Source organism: Telmatherina bonti, assembly GCF_933228915.1.
Source record: "Telmatherina bonti genome assembly, chromosome: 8".
NCBI lineage: Eukaryota > Metazoa > Chordata > Actinopteri > Atheriniformes > Telmatherinidae > Telmatherina > Telmatherina bonti.
Window position 1 is genome coordinate 10,768,860 of NC_136626.1, and position 15,621 is coordinate 10,784,480.

General features: G+C 39.0%; 1 protein-coding gene across 1 annotated transcript; it reads left to right on the forward strand.

Annotated features, from left to right (window-relative positions):
- The first annotated feature begins 735 nt into the window (after positions 1-735).
- hps3 (HPS3 biogenesis of lysosomal organelles complex 2 subunit 1) lies at positions 736-13,486 on the forward strand. The gene is made up of 24 exons (XM_079245187.1): positions 736-838; positions 941-1,012; positions 1,132-1,225; positions 1,419-1,492; positions 2,581-2,793; positions 2,934-2,994; positions 3,300-3,388; positions 4,277-4,394; positions 4,641-4,794; positions 4,871-4,953; positions 5,059-5,233; positions 5,355-5,436; positions 5,607-5,764; positions 6,065-6,166; positions 8,879-8,987; positions 9,179-9,423; positions 9,829-10,003; positions 10,299-10,532; positions 10,643-10,843; positions 10,955-11,131; positions 11,280-11,384; positions 12,592-12,798; positions 12,929-13,016; positions 13,336-13,486. The coding sequence occupies exons 1-24, from the start codon at positions 788-790 to the stop codon at positions 13,461-13,463; spliced, it is 3,195 nt and encodes a 1,064-aa protein (XP_079101313.1). The 5' UTR covers positions 736-787; the 3' UTR covers positions 13,464-13,486.
- Positions 13,487-15,621: the final 2,135 nt, after the last annotated feature.

Here is a 15,621-nt window from a genome sequence, read left to right on the forward strand (position 1 = left end):
GTGTTCTCGTGACTTTTAGCATCACAGCTTACACACTCCAAAGTTTTTTGTTTTTTTTTTTTAATCATTTTTGGATGGATTTTTTTTCTTTCTTTTTTTTCCCCTTTGTATATACAGCATCAGCCATATGTATCCCTGATGCAGAGGCGCCATATGGGGGGTTAAAGTTTAAAAGATTGTAAGGGCCCCAGGACTTGATGGGGGCCCAAAAACATGTACAAACTAAATAAGAAAATCATTAAACTTTCATTAAAAATTATAAATACTTCTTTCAAAGGTTGTAATAACATATGGCAGTAATCTAAACTGATAAACCATTTACATTAAAATAACCTAGTCAGATGTATGCACTGTGATTTAAACGTTTTATAGGGCACCCAATGAAATACCTTCAAATTAGAAATTTTACCCTAGAATTCTGGTATGAACCAAGATCTCCATTATGTTGTTACATTAACACACACACAAAAAAAGTTTCATGCTGAATATAAAAGAAAACAAAGTGATCAAAAAATAGTCACTTGCCCTATAAAGGGTTAAACACAGCCCTCGGTCTTTATTATTCCCATGAAAAGCTTTTTTTTTTTTTAATCAGCTTGAAGCAATTGAAGCAAAAACAAAAATCTAAATGATGCGATCAAGTGGTAGGATCTATGCCATTGTCTTTCATAGGGCCCAAATTTTCCTGGTGGCGCCCCTGCCCTGATGGGTGAAAGCTCCCAGAAATAAGTCAAACAGGAAGAGTTGGAAGAAGATAAACCTGCAGTCATTAGTTTAATTTGCAACCATGGTGCACGTCTACAACTGCCATCCTTTCACCTCACAACAGATTGTGCAGGTAAGTGGAGCCCAGCTGGGACATTAAACCCTACATGCTGTGTTTCATTGTGTAATATCACCTCTGCAGCTCTTAACTCCTTGCAATATGAATGTGGCTCAGGTGGAGCAGGAACCGGGGCTGGTCTGCTGTGGAGGTGGAGCTCTGTTCGTGGTGGCAACTGGAGGATGCAAGGTAACTCTACAATATGCATTTTTACACCATTATCAGATTTGCAGTTTTTTGCGTTGGTGTTGCTTGAAGTTAAATGTTTGCACATTATGTTTTGTTGCCTCATGCTGAATCAAACAAAGGTGGACGCGTACAGTTTGGAGAAGGAGGGCTGCCCTCTCATCTGTCGATTTGCCACCATGGGCACTGTGAGGAGCATCCGGCACAGCAACATAGGTTTAAACATTTATTCTCTTTTTTTTTTAATTTATTTATTTTTTTACACAGAAACCAGAGACATGGTTTTTGCTCCTTCCTCTTTCGAAGCAGCAACATGTTTTCTGTTTTCTACACACCAGATGAAGAGAAAAACACAACAAGAAGGAATTTTAATTTCATGACTTTGTATTGTTTTTTTTCTTTTTTGCAGGAGACTACCTGGTAACCATTGAAGAAAAGAACAGTGCCACCTATCTGAGAGCCTACACCAACTGGCGCTACCAGGTACACACCAACCAAAGCTTTCTAACTATATTTCACTTTGTTATAAAGATGGAATATATGCATTGCTTTAAAAAAAAAAAAAAAAAAAGAAAAACATATTTATTCATTTTTGTACATTATGAAATATGCATCAAACATAAAACAGCATTTGGAGCATTTCCTGGATCCACTTTGGGTCTGTTTGAGCTTCTTTTAATGGGACTCCAGTAAAATAAATAAACAAGCCATTGCATTCCCACAGTGGTCTCATTCAACTTATAAGTTTGATGCATCTCACATCATACAGAAATACCAACTTCCTGTTTGTGTTGTTTCTCTGACAAGGTCTTGAAGCTGTAACGGTTTTAGTATGAACCTGACTAAACCATGATGATAAAGCCTTTTATCGCTGGCTATTAGAATAGATGCATCATAAAGCATTTGTGGTATAGATAAAATACCCTTTAATAATAAAAAAAGATTACATGTGATTTAGGGCTGGATGATTAATCGATTAATTAGAATTGTGTATGAAGATATATTTTTCTGAAAATCGAGATTTTGTTTTTGTCCTGCCAGCACCCTTTGAGCTTCTGTAGATCATAGTGACGCTGGTTTCCCACAGAACCGCATAAAAACATCAACATGGCAGCTAGCAAAGAAAAGCTTGTTCCCAAAAAAGTTTCTTTTTATTACCTCATTTCCAGAGTGGGAAATTGTTTTGGTTATTTATTGTCAAAATACTCTAAAAGGAATAACTATTTTTCTTCCAAGATCGTGCACTTTTATTTATTAATTTATTAGTTTTTTATGTTAGAATAAAGTTAGACATGTGTTAGAATAAAGTAAGACAAGTGAAGTGAGGCCTATTCTTAAATGTATGCCCAAAGCTCTTTTTTACCAGCTTGTTTAACAGCTTGGACTGGCGACCTGTCCAGGATGTACCTGCGTCTGGCCCAGTGTTTGCTGGGAAAGGCTCCAGCTTCCTGCGACCCTGAATTGGACCAAGTGGTTCAATGAATGGATGGATAGATAGTGTCTTCTCCACCAGAGTGGATCATATTCTGTGTCGGTGCGTTCTGATGAGCGATTTCCCGCTCTGTGTTCAGGCGGAAGAGAAGGCCAGAGTTGGAGTGCGTTTGCTGGGCCACTTGCTGCGAGGGGCATCCGTGTGGGGCGGAGTGCAGATGGAGATCATTGAGATCCCTCTGGCAGAGCGTCCTGTTGCCATGGCGTGCTGCTCGATATCAGGAGACCTTCTGGTCGGATGCGAGAACACTTTAGTTCTGTTTACTTTGAGGAGACAGAACCAGCAGAACCTTGTAAGAATCCAGCTGCTTGGAAAAGTTGTCGTCATTGTTAATCTGACTCAAATTTAGGAGACTGAATGTTTTTACTGGTGATAATAATGATATTGATGTTGCTTTAGTGTTTTAATGTGTCTGTCTCCTGAACAAATCAGGGTCAGCAGAACGTTCAGGGTCCCTGGCCCAACACGACGCAGAGCAGCAGTCAGAGTCAAGGTAACTCAACAAAAGTAGCACATGAGTGTGAATATGTGAGCACATCAGCTGGCTGGCACCCATTTAGTTCCTATGCGTTGTACGGCTGTTTAGCTGTTTCATTCCCAAGAAGAAGAGATGAAAGATAGAGGAGCTTGCCTAAAAATGAACTTTTTATTTTAATTGTCTTCATAATGTGATTTGGCATGTACACAGACTAACACATGTAACATCATGTTCATTTGCAGATCATATAAAAGTGGCTGTGATTAGAGGGGAAAAAAAAGGTCCATCTTCCTCAGCCGACTTTGTGTTTTTGCTTTCAGGTCAGACTTCAGGTTCAAATCCGAATCTTTCTGTCCTGGATTTTGAACGATCCGTCATCCTGCATCTCTCTAAAATGTCTCCTAAAGAGGTACAGCTCAAAGTTTCACTTCTACGTCTCCTCTTTTCAAAACATTTATGGAAAACTTCCGCAGTCTCCAAACCTGGTCTTTGCATTTGGATTTTAGACCGTCCCACTACAGATGCAGCCAGAGGAGTTGGAGTGAATGTGAAGTATCTTTGCTTCAGACTGAAATATGAAAATGTCAACTAAGGATGTGTGACGCAACAGCATGATCGATTTCTGTCAGATTAGCTTTAAATAGATTTGTGCTGGAGTAGCTTTACTTTTAATTGGATTTAGAGTGTAGCATTAAGAACCCCCTCTCCCTCCCTACTTTCAGAGTTCTGTTGTGCCAAAAACAAAACATTACATTATACTGACAAATCCTTGCTTATGAGACCTCTAGCAAGCCTCCTGTTTTACAATCCTCCCTCTTTCGGGTGAATTTTAGGACTCAAGACATCATTCAGAATACTTTGTTACTCACACCTCCAGATTACAAGCAAGGAAAGAAAGTGAAGTTTGAAAACAAACAATGTAATGGGCTTTTAGTTTACATCAGTTTATATTAGGGTTGCGGGGGAGCTGGAGCATATCCCAGCTGTCTATTCATTGGACTAAGTGGTTAGGATAATGAATGATGAATGAATGAGTCTATCGTCAGAGATGTTTAGGGAGCCACCACCTAGTGGTCATTTGTAGTATTGCAGGTTACAGGACTCCACTATGGGACATTGAGTGTCCCATCTTTATATTTTAGTCTATGATACTCCCTTGATAACATTTCCTTGAGGAATAAAACACAAATTATTGATAACTTTTAACAAGGAAAGACTCACACTTGCTTGTATTCATCGTTCATGTTATTGCAGTATTGCCAACACTGAAATGACTGCAGCCTTACTCACCTCTCAGGTTGCACTCTGTGGAGGATATGTGGCAGTGCAGGGAGAGCTGGAAGTTCTGGTTCTAAAACTGGAAGCGACTTCTCTGCCTGTAACTGTGGACCCATCATCAGACACAAACAAGACCGGTATAAACACACACAACTACATCAGACACACAGTGTCATGTTTGCTCTGCAGGGCTGCAGAGATGGATGGCATTGTCAAGGAAGTTTGGAGTCCTAAGCTCAAGTTTTGCCTAAATGTGCTGTGTGTGTGTGTGTGTGTGTGTGTGTGTGTGTGTGTGTGTGTGTGTGTGTGTGTGTGTGTGTGTGTGTGTGTGTGTGTGTTTTGTTTGTTTGTGTGTTTGTTTGTTTGTTTGTTTGTTTGTGCAGCAGATTTTCTAGAAGACCAGAGCGACTTTCTGCTCGTTCCGAGACACCAGGAGCTGCTTGGCCATCGAGCTAAAGACTGTGACATCCCAGTGAGCATCGAACAGACCGGGCTGGAGGACAGGGGACAATACACACTGTTTTACGTTCTTTTTAGGTGAACTTGTGTTGGTCGTTTACGTCTTTTATAGTAAAAATATTTCTGACTTCTGATGTGTGTAACTTCCTCATAGACGTTTTTCACCAGAGTTCTTCCAAGGCTGCAGCGTGGAGGAGATGCATCTTCACTCCCTGCAGCTGTACTCCATGTTCACCGGTAAGTCAATTGTGCAGATTGATTTGTAGTGCTGCAGAACCAAAATTTTAAATAATCAGTTCACCTCGGTCACACTGTCTAACATCATCACGTCTCTCTCTGCAGGTAACCAATCAGTGTCTCAGGATGAACCCACCTGTGTGTTCTGCTTCTTCTCTCTACCCACCACCGGTTACCTGTACAGCCTGAAGGGTGAAGTGGAGCTCCTCTCAACCTATCAGTATCCAGAAAAAGTGCTGGAAGCAGTGCTCATGGATCACCTGCTGCACGTTATAACAAAGTATGTCTGCTTTGAGCTTTCATTTGACCTTATATCCAATTCATCACCAGGTTGTATGATTAAAATGTAGCTTTTAAGATGAATTATGGATGTGTGATTTAATTTTTTGTGTGTCTGTCAGGGGTGCGTTGCAGTGTTTCACAGTACGTTGTGCAGCAGTAGCAGCCAGGATTGAAGACCCTTACATTGACACAACGATAAAGGTAAGAACCTGCTCTAATAGCTACGATTTCTGGAATAAAAAGTTTACTTATCAGGTTTTCTATATATATTCTATGTTTTTGTGTCAGATGTACAATTCTAAATTGGTGCAGCTGAATAGATTTCTGTTTCAGTTTATAGCTGGACATCAATCATCTTTGTGTTTTCAAAGGCGTGCCCGCCCTGCAACATGGAGGTGTGTGCGCTCAGAATGCAGCTATTTATTGGTTTGCGGTCAGTGTGCGCCTACGGCCACCATGTCATCCTGCTCTCTGCCGCTGACACAGAAACGCCAGAAGAAACTGAACGCAGCACACCGCGCAGGGGCTTGTAAGTCACACACACTTCGTAAAAAGATCCTCAGCCAACTTTTATTTTTAAAGCCTTGTTAGACATGTCTGCATTTTTGCCCGCATATACCAGAATAATCTGAAGAGTGGTTTGCAGCGCTGGTGATGTGTGTGTGTGTGTGTGTGTGTGTGTGTGTGTGTGTGTGTGTGTGTGTGTGTGTGTGTGTGTGTGTGTGTGTGTGTGTGTGTGTGTGTGTGTGTGTGTGTGTGTGTGTGTGTGTGTGTGTGCACAGAAATGTTACGAATCTCTTTACTGTATGTGTGTGTGTTGCTATTTTAGTGAGTTGAAAGAAAACAACACGCTGACTGGTTTTTTCCTTGCGATGGGAATCGATCCCACAACCACACCAGCTCTGGAGAACCTTCTGTCGCGCCCCTTTCTGTAAGAAAAACCAAACCCCAACCAAAACTTTGTCACTTTCAGGTCAAGCTGCAGCACAGACACCTTTATAATCCTCATTTTAAAGGATGATAATCAACCAAAACCTTTTGTTTGATCTTTTGTAGTCTAGACAATATGATTGGTTTTGAAAAGTTACAATGAAGTTGTAAAAAAAAAAAAAAAAAAAACAGTTTGAATTGTTGTTTAAATCAATTCACTGCAACTGTATTGACACTGAAAATATTGCACAAGTTATTATTTTAGGCCTTTTTTCTCTCACTTGAGACCCTCGGCCCAACCCTGTTTTTAGGAATTGTGATAACTGAATTAATTTTAGGCGTACACATTACTTGTGAATATAGATTATGTAGAAAGCCATGTTAAAGTACTATGCTAATGCTATGTCCAAAAAATCATCTTAAAGTTCTCATTTACATGGAAGAGCCAAATCTTCCTCTGATTTTACTGTATGACAGTTTTTTCATTTACTTTTTCCTCTTGTCCAGAAGGTTAGAGACCACATGATAACATGCAGAAACTAAAGTCTTTATTTATTGTTTTTTTTTTTTTTTTTATAGATTTTTAATCTGTATTGTGTCATGTTGCAGGTTGACTTGAAAGAGACAACACTTCCTGTTTTAGATCCCGAAGCCAGATACCCATAACCTGCCTAACTGCCCTCTGTATGTGTGTGTGTATGTATGTGTGTGTCTGCGGCATGTGTGTGTGTGTGCACATTTTTGCTTACAAACTAATCATGTGTGGACAATAATAAAAAGGTTTGTTTTGGATTTTACCAGTTCACTGAACTGGATTTCATCCAACAGGTTCTTGGGTTTCTAATCGCTCCAAAACAAAAACACGTATTTGATATTTTTTGCCGTAATTTCTAATGAATAAATTATGTAAATTTACCCGTATTTTTCCAAAACATTAAATCAGTACTTTGCCTTGCTGGTACCTTGTATTTTGTGGCCAAACATGAGCACCAATCCAAGGCTTTAAACTCCAATCACACGAGCACCAGAAGTCCTGGTTTTCCTTGGTCCCACATCAACCTGTTCACTCATAGACCCCTAACTGTTTGTCTAACAATGTAAAATGTTATTTCATGTTTGCATAACGCCATTAATTTTTCATGGTTTGGCATGATGTCCCAGAGATTGTTCTTCTCAGGATGTTTTATAGTGATGTTCTCATGGTAACCATGAACAGCTTCCCTCTGGCTAAGTGGTCTCTAATGCATGTGTTTTATTTGTTTTTTTTCTTTTTTAAGATGGAAACTTTCTCTTTTATGTAAGGATTAAACAAGGAGCCATGCATTACACAGTTTTAATGCACGACACGGAGTCTAGAACACCACAACGCACAACGGAGTGCATTAAAACCATGTAATGTACGGATCCGAGTTGTTTATTCTGCTCATACCATGGTTCCACACAGTAAACATTTAAGAATAAATGTTTATTTCTTTTAAAAAAAAACTTGCTAAATATGTTAAAGTTTCGGATCTATTTAATGTTGACCTCCATTTACATTTTATACTGAAAAAAACGTTGTCAAGCAACAGCGAGTTTCTCTCATTCATCTGTCAAAAGACCGTTGATCTGGACCAGATGATGAACGCATTGCAATTGTGACGCTTGTAACAGAGTGATAGAACAGTGCATATATCAGTGATATCACTGAACTTTGTGTCTGTATATACAAAAATAATGCAGCCAGTTGGCATTAAAAAACTGTCACTGACCATGGTATAAGTAATGTTTACTGTTTGTGGGTACTTTGATTATGTTATTAGTAATTTGTATCTTTATAGAAAAAGAATGCAATTAAATATCAATCAAAGCTAAATGTAATGTAAGAATCAACCAAATTCTGTCAAAAGGTAAAGACAGAGTAGTACTATACTTCAGTACTACATGGCCAATAGCTTTTCTTTTGTTTCTCAGAATAACTTGTAGCTGTTTTTAGTATTCCTAAGTAATTAATCTTCCTGTAAACACAGAAGGAGCATCAATTGTTTTTTTTTGTTTTTTTTTACTATCAGTCCATTCTTTAAAAGGCAGCAGAAGAAATGAAGGTTTTGCTAATTTGTAGATTTATTGAAGCACCTTAATACTAAATTATATGTATACAACATTTAGTGCAGGACATGTTGTCATGCAGATTAGGATTATTTGTTGGGGTTCTTTTTTGTTTTTGTTTTATTTTCCTCAAAGAAGGTCTTGTTAGCTTGTTAGCAGAACTCCACACCCACCGCCTACTCACTACCCTCCACCTGGTGAAAATGAGTGCATCTTTAAGCAAAAAGCTCCAAGCAAAACAATATCAAACCACATTCATGACAGTATAGCTTGTTAGCAGAACTCCACACCCACCGCCTACTCACTACCCTCCACCTGGTGAAAATGAGTGCATCTTTAAGCAAAAAGCTCCAAGCAAGGATGTTGTGAAATAAGTTAAGTTTAAAAAATTGCATGCAATATTGTTGTTTAGCATTGTTCATTTCTCAGTAATTGTGCTGCTTTCTTCAATAGTTTGAAAACTAGAAAATATAAAGTAACGTAAAGGAACCGATATAATGTCCAAACAAGCGATTCACTCTGCTGTTAGTAAAACTGTAAAATCACAGGCCTGTTGCTAGGGACTTTGCTGAGTTTTCTGATTGATTGTTCTCATGTTGCCTCTATTTTTAATGTTTAACCTCAGTAACAGGAAGTGGACGATATCTTCCCCCAAAGAAACCAGTTCAGCCGGGCATGGATGGAACCTCTATGTTGTTGACACGGTGTCACCCCTCACTCTCTACCACGAGATGGTAACACTCACACATTTAAATGGCCATTACACAGACCAACTCACTTTTTGATAATATATTTATCGACGTGTGTGTGTGTGTGTTCAGAAATGAACCGATGAGACATATTTCTGGTCTCTTTGGGAGTTTACTTTATTTCAATCAATCTATACCTTGTTGTTTTGGTTTTTTTTTGTGTCCCGGTTGGTCAGGTTGAATACAGCCAGCGCTACGCAGAGACCAACCCACAGGCCCAGAGTCTTCGACACCTCCTCAGCGAAGCTCATCTCCTCCTTCGTGCCTCCCTGCTGCAAACATCAGAGCAGCAACAGAGCGGTGGAAGCAACGCTGCAGCATCCGTGCTGACTCGCTCAGGTGGAGAGGCACCGACTGACAGACAAGAGCTGGAGGTGGCTCTCAGACAGAATTGTGCCCAGCTGGGAGATTGTTTCAGCAGGTAACGCAAACATACCTGCAGGCTTGTTGCAGAATAAATCTCCATCTTAGCATAAAAACCATAATCACATCACTGATTGCACAGATACACTGAAGTGACATAAATAACTTTAAAGGCTGAATGTGGCATAGATCGAGTTATTTTATTGCAGATAAGAATGAAGCGCAGATTCACAACAAGAGCAGAGTATTAAATTAGATTAAAAGATTGATTTTTTTGTGTTTTAGTCTTTAGAGTTTCTTTGTTTTGTTTCTCATTTAATGTGTAGCATTAATGTTTTCTAACTTGAAATTGTGGAACTGACACACTGTTTCTTCTGTTGTACATGTTTCTATTTCAAGTCTATTTGGAGCTGCAATCTAGTAATTACTTATGCATAGTATCTGTCTTTTCCTGCTCTGACAGAGGGAGTCAGAAGGACTGCCACCTGGCTTTGCCATACTACAGGATGTCTGGTCTGTCAGTCACTGAGGTCATGTCCAGAAACCGGCCGCTTCCCAGCAGCCCTCATTATGGTCCTGGCTTCCTGTTTTACCTGAAACATTATCTGTTAGAGGAGGTAGACCACAGCCTCAGTCAGGTACATGAAATAACTTTCTCTTCTTAGATATGTTAGATACTTTAATGTAAATTGAATTTAAGAAACAGTCTAACTATTTTATAAAGTGTTTCCAAAATGTATGTTAATATATATTTAATGAACTAGTTTTTAATTCCTCATTACCCTGAATTGGAGGATGGATGGGTGGATGGATGGATGGACCATCAATTGAACAGACGTGTTTTGTCTTGTTGTACTACCTCATGCTAAAAATGAAATCACTTGTACAACAAAGGAACCTAAAATGAACCTGTCAATCATACTGGTTTTGCAGGAAGCAGCTGATGAGGTCGTTGACATTTTCAGCCAATCAGAACCTTCGATGATAATCAGCGTTTGTGCCAGCCCTTGCATGATAAACGTCAATCCTGCCCGAACGCTACAGATATTGCAGCATATGGAAGACACAGCCGAAGTGTCAGTACCCCTAACAATCACCATGGCAACCATGATGCTGCGTCTGGACAACCTGCCGAAGTTCACGGAACTGATGGAGCGACACGCTGAGGTTAAGATTTTGTTTGTATTTGTTTAAAGAAGGTGTTGAAGGGATTAAAATTTGGTTGATTTGGCTGCAAAAACTCCACATAGTATTAACTGCTGTTGGGGTGTGTTCAGATGCTGCTGGTGTATGGGTTCATCGAGGAGCCGAGGTTGTTGCTGCATGGTGGTGGAGGAGGCGGCCAGCATACGCAGGTCCGTCCCACAGCGCTGGCCCGGCAGTTGGCAAACTCCCACCCTGGACTGCTGGTGGCTGCCATGGTGGCTCTTCATGAGAACAACAAAGTTCAGCTGGAACAGGCTGACCACATATTCCAGGTGTGTCTCTCGTATCTGGAAACGTGCAGCTTTAAGGCTAATAGTAAAATGAATGGGATGAATTCTGCATGCAAGCAGTAGCAGTGAGTGTGTGTGTGTGTTTGTTTGTAGGAACTGGGCTGTGAGAACAGCTTACAGGTGGATTTCTGGGAGGCGATGCTCATGGCTTCATCGCAGGACGCTGTCATTCAGGAGCTCCTCTTCCGGGTGGCGTCAGTTTACATCGACCGCTTGACAAACTCTGCAGCTGCTCCTAAACGCAAGTCGCTGAAGAGCTCAGACGATCTGGTACAGCTGTCTGGTTGTATTTGTTTGCTAGAACTTTTAATGATAATAAATTAAACTATAAATAAATATAGCCATAAATGTTACTTATCAGTTTATTTGACACATTTCTACTGATCTTGAATTGTGTATGTTTCCCCCCCCCCCTCAGATCAACTCGTGCTCTCATTACGGTGCTCTGTACCCGTGGCTCACCGTTCTCAATCCAGCCAGCACCGCCAGCTCCCAACACCAGGAGGCGCTGCACAAACTTCAGGTGCTTCATTTTTACTCAAGTTGTTTCACTTAACAGTGAGAAGACCACCTACCTGACAAATGTTATTTGTACTAAATAGATGCGTAACAAACCATTAAAACCACTATGAGACGTGTGAGTTAAGCCATGCAGGTGCTTCGGTAACCAGAGATAATTACAGCATAATGGCGAATAATACAGACAGTAAAGCTGTAGGACTTTGCAGACGTCATCATCTCTATATTTCTATAGTCATATTGTTTTGCTGAGGTTTTCATGTAAAGTACCAGTAGACTCAAAAAATAAAACTATTATCCAGCCACAAAACAAGCAATTTAGTAACATTATAGAGTTTTAAACTTTTAAATTCAAGCCAAATTTAAGTAGAGCTGGATAAACAATGGAAGTGGAATATGATGGCACTTTAAAAACCCTTCCTCCTTGCTTATAAATTATTTACATGAATCTTCAGCATTCCCAGTCCTGTGGGATAGCATGAGCTCTCCTTTTGTAAATGATCACTGCCTGGTGATCTTTGTTCTAACAGAGATGATGAAGGAAGTGTTGGCAGCCTTTTTCTTACCATTTTAAGAATTTAATCAGCTCTTATCATAGCTGCCACTTAAGTATTTCCTGGTTATTTCTCTCGAAGAGACGCCTTTCTAAGCCAAAAAAATAAAAATCCCAATGTAATACTTGATTTGAACAAAGTGCAAATAGACATGAATATTCATCATTATTTTAACGTGTTAGTATTTGCTTTAGTAGTGATGAGCCTGTGTATATACTTCTATTCTTATGTCTTCTTATATATCTTGTGTTATTCTTACATTATTAGAAAATAATAAAATGAGCATTGTTCCACAGACTTTTTCTTATGCATGGTGCCATTTGTGCACAACTAAGAATACATTCATAAAATTGAAAAAGGAAAACAAATTGCAAACATTAAAGCCACATGACAGAGCTTTTTTAGATTTTCTCATGTTTAAACTCCCTTAATTTTGGCAAATTCTTTGTCTTGCATCCTTTTCTCTTTTTTTTCTCCCATTTGTTTGTTTTTATAAAGATCAATAGAAGAAACAAAGTGTAAATAGTAAAAGGCGGCAATTTTTCAAAGCATGAGGGTCTTGGTAAACTGAGAACTGACCAGAAGTAGTTTTGTCAAGAAGTATTTACCAGGTGGTCTTTTAAAAAAGTCGTCGACGGTGTCTGTGTTTGTCTGCAGGCTCTGCTATGCGGTCCTTCTCTTTTGCTCGGCTCAGTCGTGCCTCTTTTGGAGCAACTGTCAGAGGAAACCTTGTGGGGCTTCAGTCTGCACCTCCTCTGTGTCACCAGAAGAGGGCAGTACTCCAGCAGCATTGAGCGACTGCTGGACAGATGTCCTCAGGCCATCATCGCCTATGCCAACCACCAGTTACAAGACAAACACATGGTTTGTACTAAAAACAGGCCTCGTACTGCATGTGATAACTGCGCTGACCTTGCTTGATGTTCTAACTCTGTTTTCAGTTTGATTTTCATAACCATGGTTCCCATTTGACTAGATTTGTTTTCCTTCACAGGCACTCTGGTGGCAGAAACTGCTTCCTGAGCTTTGCAACCGAACAAGATCAGCCTCAGACAACAGCATCCTGCTGGGTGCTCTTAAAGGTAGACTGCTTTTGAAACTGAAGGGGAGTTTTCATTTCTTTAATTCACTGTTAATTTGATGTTTCCTTTACTCTGCTCAGAAAGTTACTGAACAGGTTTTGCAGATTTGGTACCAGCTTGGGCATGAAATCACGACTATAGTTATCACTAATATCAGGAACTGAATGATAAATAAGGGCAAAATAATAAAAAGAATGTGTTTCCTTATGTGATGTATGTAATAAACATATATAATATAGTTTAAATAGAAATAAAGTGTAGTTGGAGTAGTAGTTGTTTTTTTTCCCCTCTGTAATTTAACTGATTTCCATGTCAACAGAGACACTGGTTGTTGTCGCTATGGAGACGTCTCCTGCAGAGTTCTTGGAGCTCATTCCTGATGATGGCACAGCTGCATACTTCCTGCCTCACCTGTTGACCTGCAGCCAAAAACACCTTCTGGCCTAAAGAAAAAACACACATGTACACAAGTTGTGAACTCCAACACTCAAAGCATTCCCAAAAGGCTTTGAACCGTTGTGTTGGAGCCGTGAAAGGTTCGGTGTGACGTTTAAAGGCCTTGGCAATCTAAAGAATGATCCAACAGTATCTACAAGCTCTGGTTAAGCTCAGAGAGTCACGTGTTTTAGGGTTTAACTGCTGTTAAATCTGCTAAAACACTGATAAAATCTAAAAACTTTCTTTCCTTCTGTTGAGAAGGAAATTTTTTATGCGTTCTGTTTACCTGTAAATTTAATTTTATATGTTTTAACTTCACAGACGAATGGCTGAATTTTGAATTTTTCTTCACTGTTTTTATGACACAGATTTGTGGTGGATTTATCAGCTGTTAAATCAGCTGATCAGAAGTAAATAGTTGATTCGAATAAGTTTTTTTCTTGCTTATGTTTATATTGTCTCTGTTGAGAGAAAATTTCTGGTTTTTGTTTTTTTTTCTTTTGTTTTAGGAAAACTGAAACATTTCCTCTTGACTTAGTAGTGTTTTGTAATTTATCAATGTATTTATAATGTATTTATTACATATAAAAATATATAACATTTATTGAAACTTTTGAAAGAGGTCTTCTTCTCCACAATTTTTTGCTTCCTGTTTTTTTTTTTTTTTAATTAAATTGATTTTCTTCACAGTAAAACAATCCAAAACATCTCATTTGGTGAATATCAAACTTAGGTTGGAGGTCAAAGTCGCTGATAGAGCAGACAGAGAACCATCACTTTTGACAGATTCTGTAGTGTGTGATTAGTTAATTTACAGATATCAAGTATTACTCAAAGCAAATACTTTATCATTTTACTGTCCTCCAAACAAATAAAAAAAGCATCATAAAAGGAAAACAAACATGATTAACCTGCATCTCTGGTGTAAAATCTGCTATCTGAGCTTCTGTTTAACCCTTTCTGTCTCTTATTGAAATCCTTGGAAATGTAAGTTTTCAACCATATAAAACAAGTACTATTATAATATTAAATGGTATTACAAGACTTTTGGATGGGTTTTTTTTTAAATAAAAGAGATACAGCAGTAGATGGTCAGTACTCCCCCCCCCCCCCCCCCCCCCCCCCCCCTGGTTTTTATGCTGAAGGCTGATCTGAGTGAAGTAGCTGGAATGCAGCCCCATTGTGATGATCCTCCTCCTTCTGGGGTTTCTTAGATTAGCATGCAGAAGCATTTGTAAGTCCAATAAAATGTACAAATAATGCTCTTTGCACAATAAAAGGTTAAGCCTTCCAATTAAAGTCATTTGTCAAGTATGAAATCTTGTGCAGTTTAAAAACATTTTTAATGAATTATATGTTTTAAATACCAAACTCAAGTCATTTTTATATTGGCCTGATGAGGTTTAGAAATGCAAACTAGTGCTCCACAAGAGACAGTAAATCAGGATAAAAGCTTTAAAAAAAAATGTAAGGCTTTGATGGAAATTAATCTTTCAAACAGATATGAAAGAGAATGAAGAGTTAAGTCTGAAATATATCAATTTATTATATTTGTATCATGTATTTTATCCTACAAGTCTATAATCTCTTGCTTAATAATCAGATGACGTGTACAAAGGTCATTTATTGGCATCAGTGGATTTTAAACTGATCTTCTGCACTCATCAACAACAACAAAATCCTGTTAAAACCCAAGAAATGTGTCTGATAACAAAAACCAAAGTACAAGGGTTCACATTTTTTTTTACTTCTACAAATAGTGCTGACCCAACAACTGCTTTTTAACAAACGTCTCAGCCAATGACAGCCTCCAACTTGTCCACAGAGCCAATGGCAGCCTGAGAAGACAACTGTGACCCAACCAGAGCTTCAGACTCTGATAGACATCAGCTTGAGTTAATGAGAGTTCAGCTGATCAAATGTTTGGAAGGACATCTTCACCTGCAACTCTGCAGGTTTGACTGCTGGGGCTGAAACTGGAGTGTGAACAGAAAACCTTGCTGGCATGAAAACAGCGAAGAAGGAGAAAGGCCAAGGATACATATATAAGCAGAAATAATGACAAATATGAAGTAGAGGAAGATTAATTAGTGAAAAAAGAAGCCAATCTGACAGTCTGACCAGTGATACGACTCAGATAACCTGTAAAAAGGAGGAAAGGTAAAGA

Coding starts and splice junctions, on each gene's coding strand:
- hps3 (XM_079245187.1), top strand. CDS start 788: ATGGTGCACGTCTACAACTGCCATCCTTTCACCTCACAACAGATTGTG. Junction 2,995..3,299: donor GAGCAGCAGTCAGAGTCAAG/GTAACTCAACAA, acceptor TTTTGCTTTCAG/GTCAGACTTCAGGTTCAAAT. Junction 5,437..5,606: donor ACATTGACACAACGATAAAG/GTAAGAACCTGC, acceptor GTGTTTTCAAAG/GCGTGCCCGCCCTGCAACAT.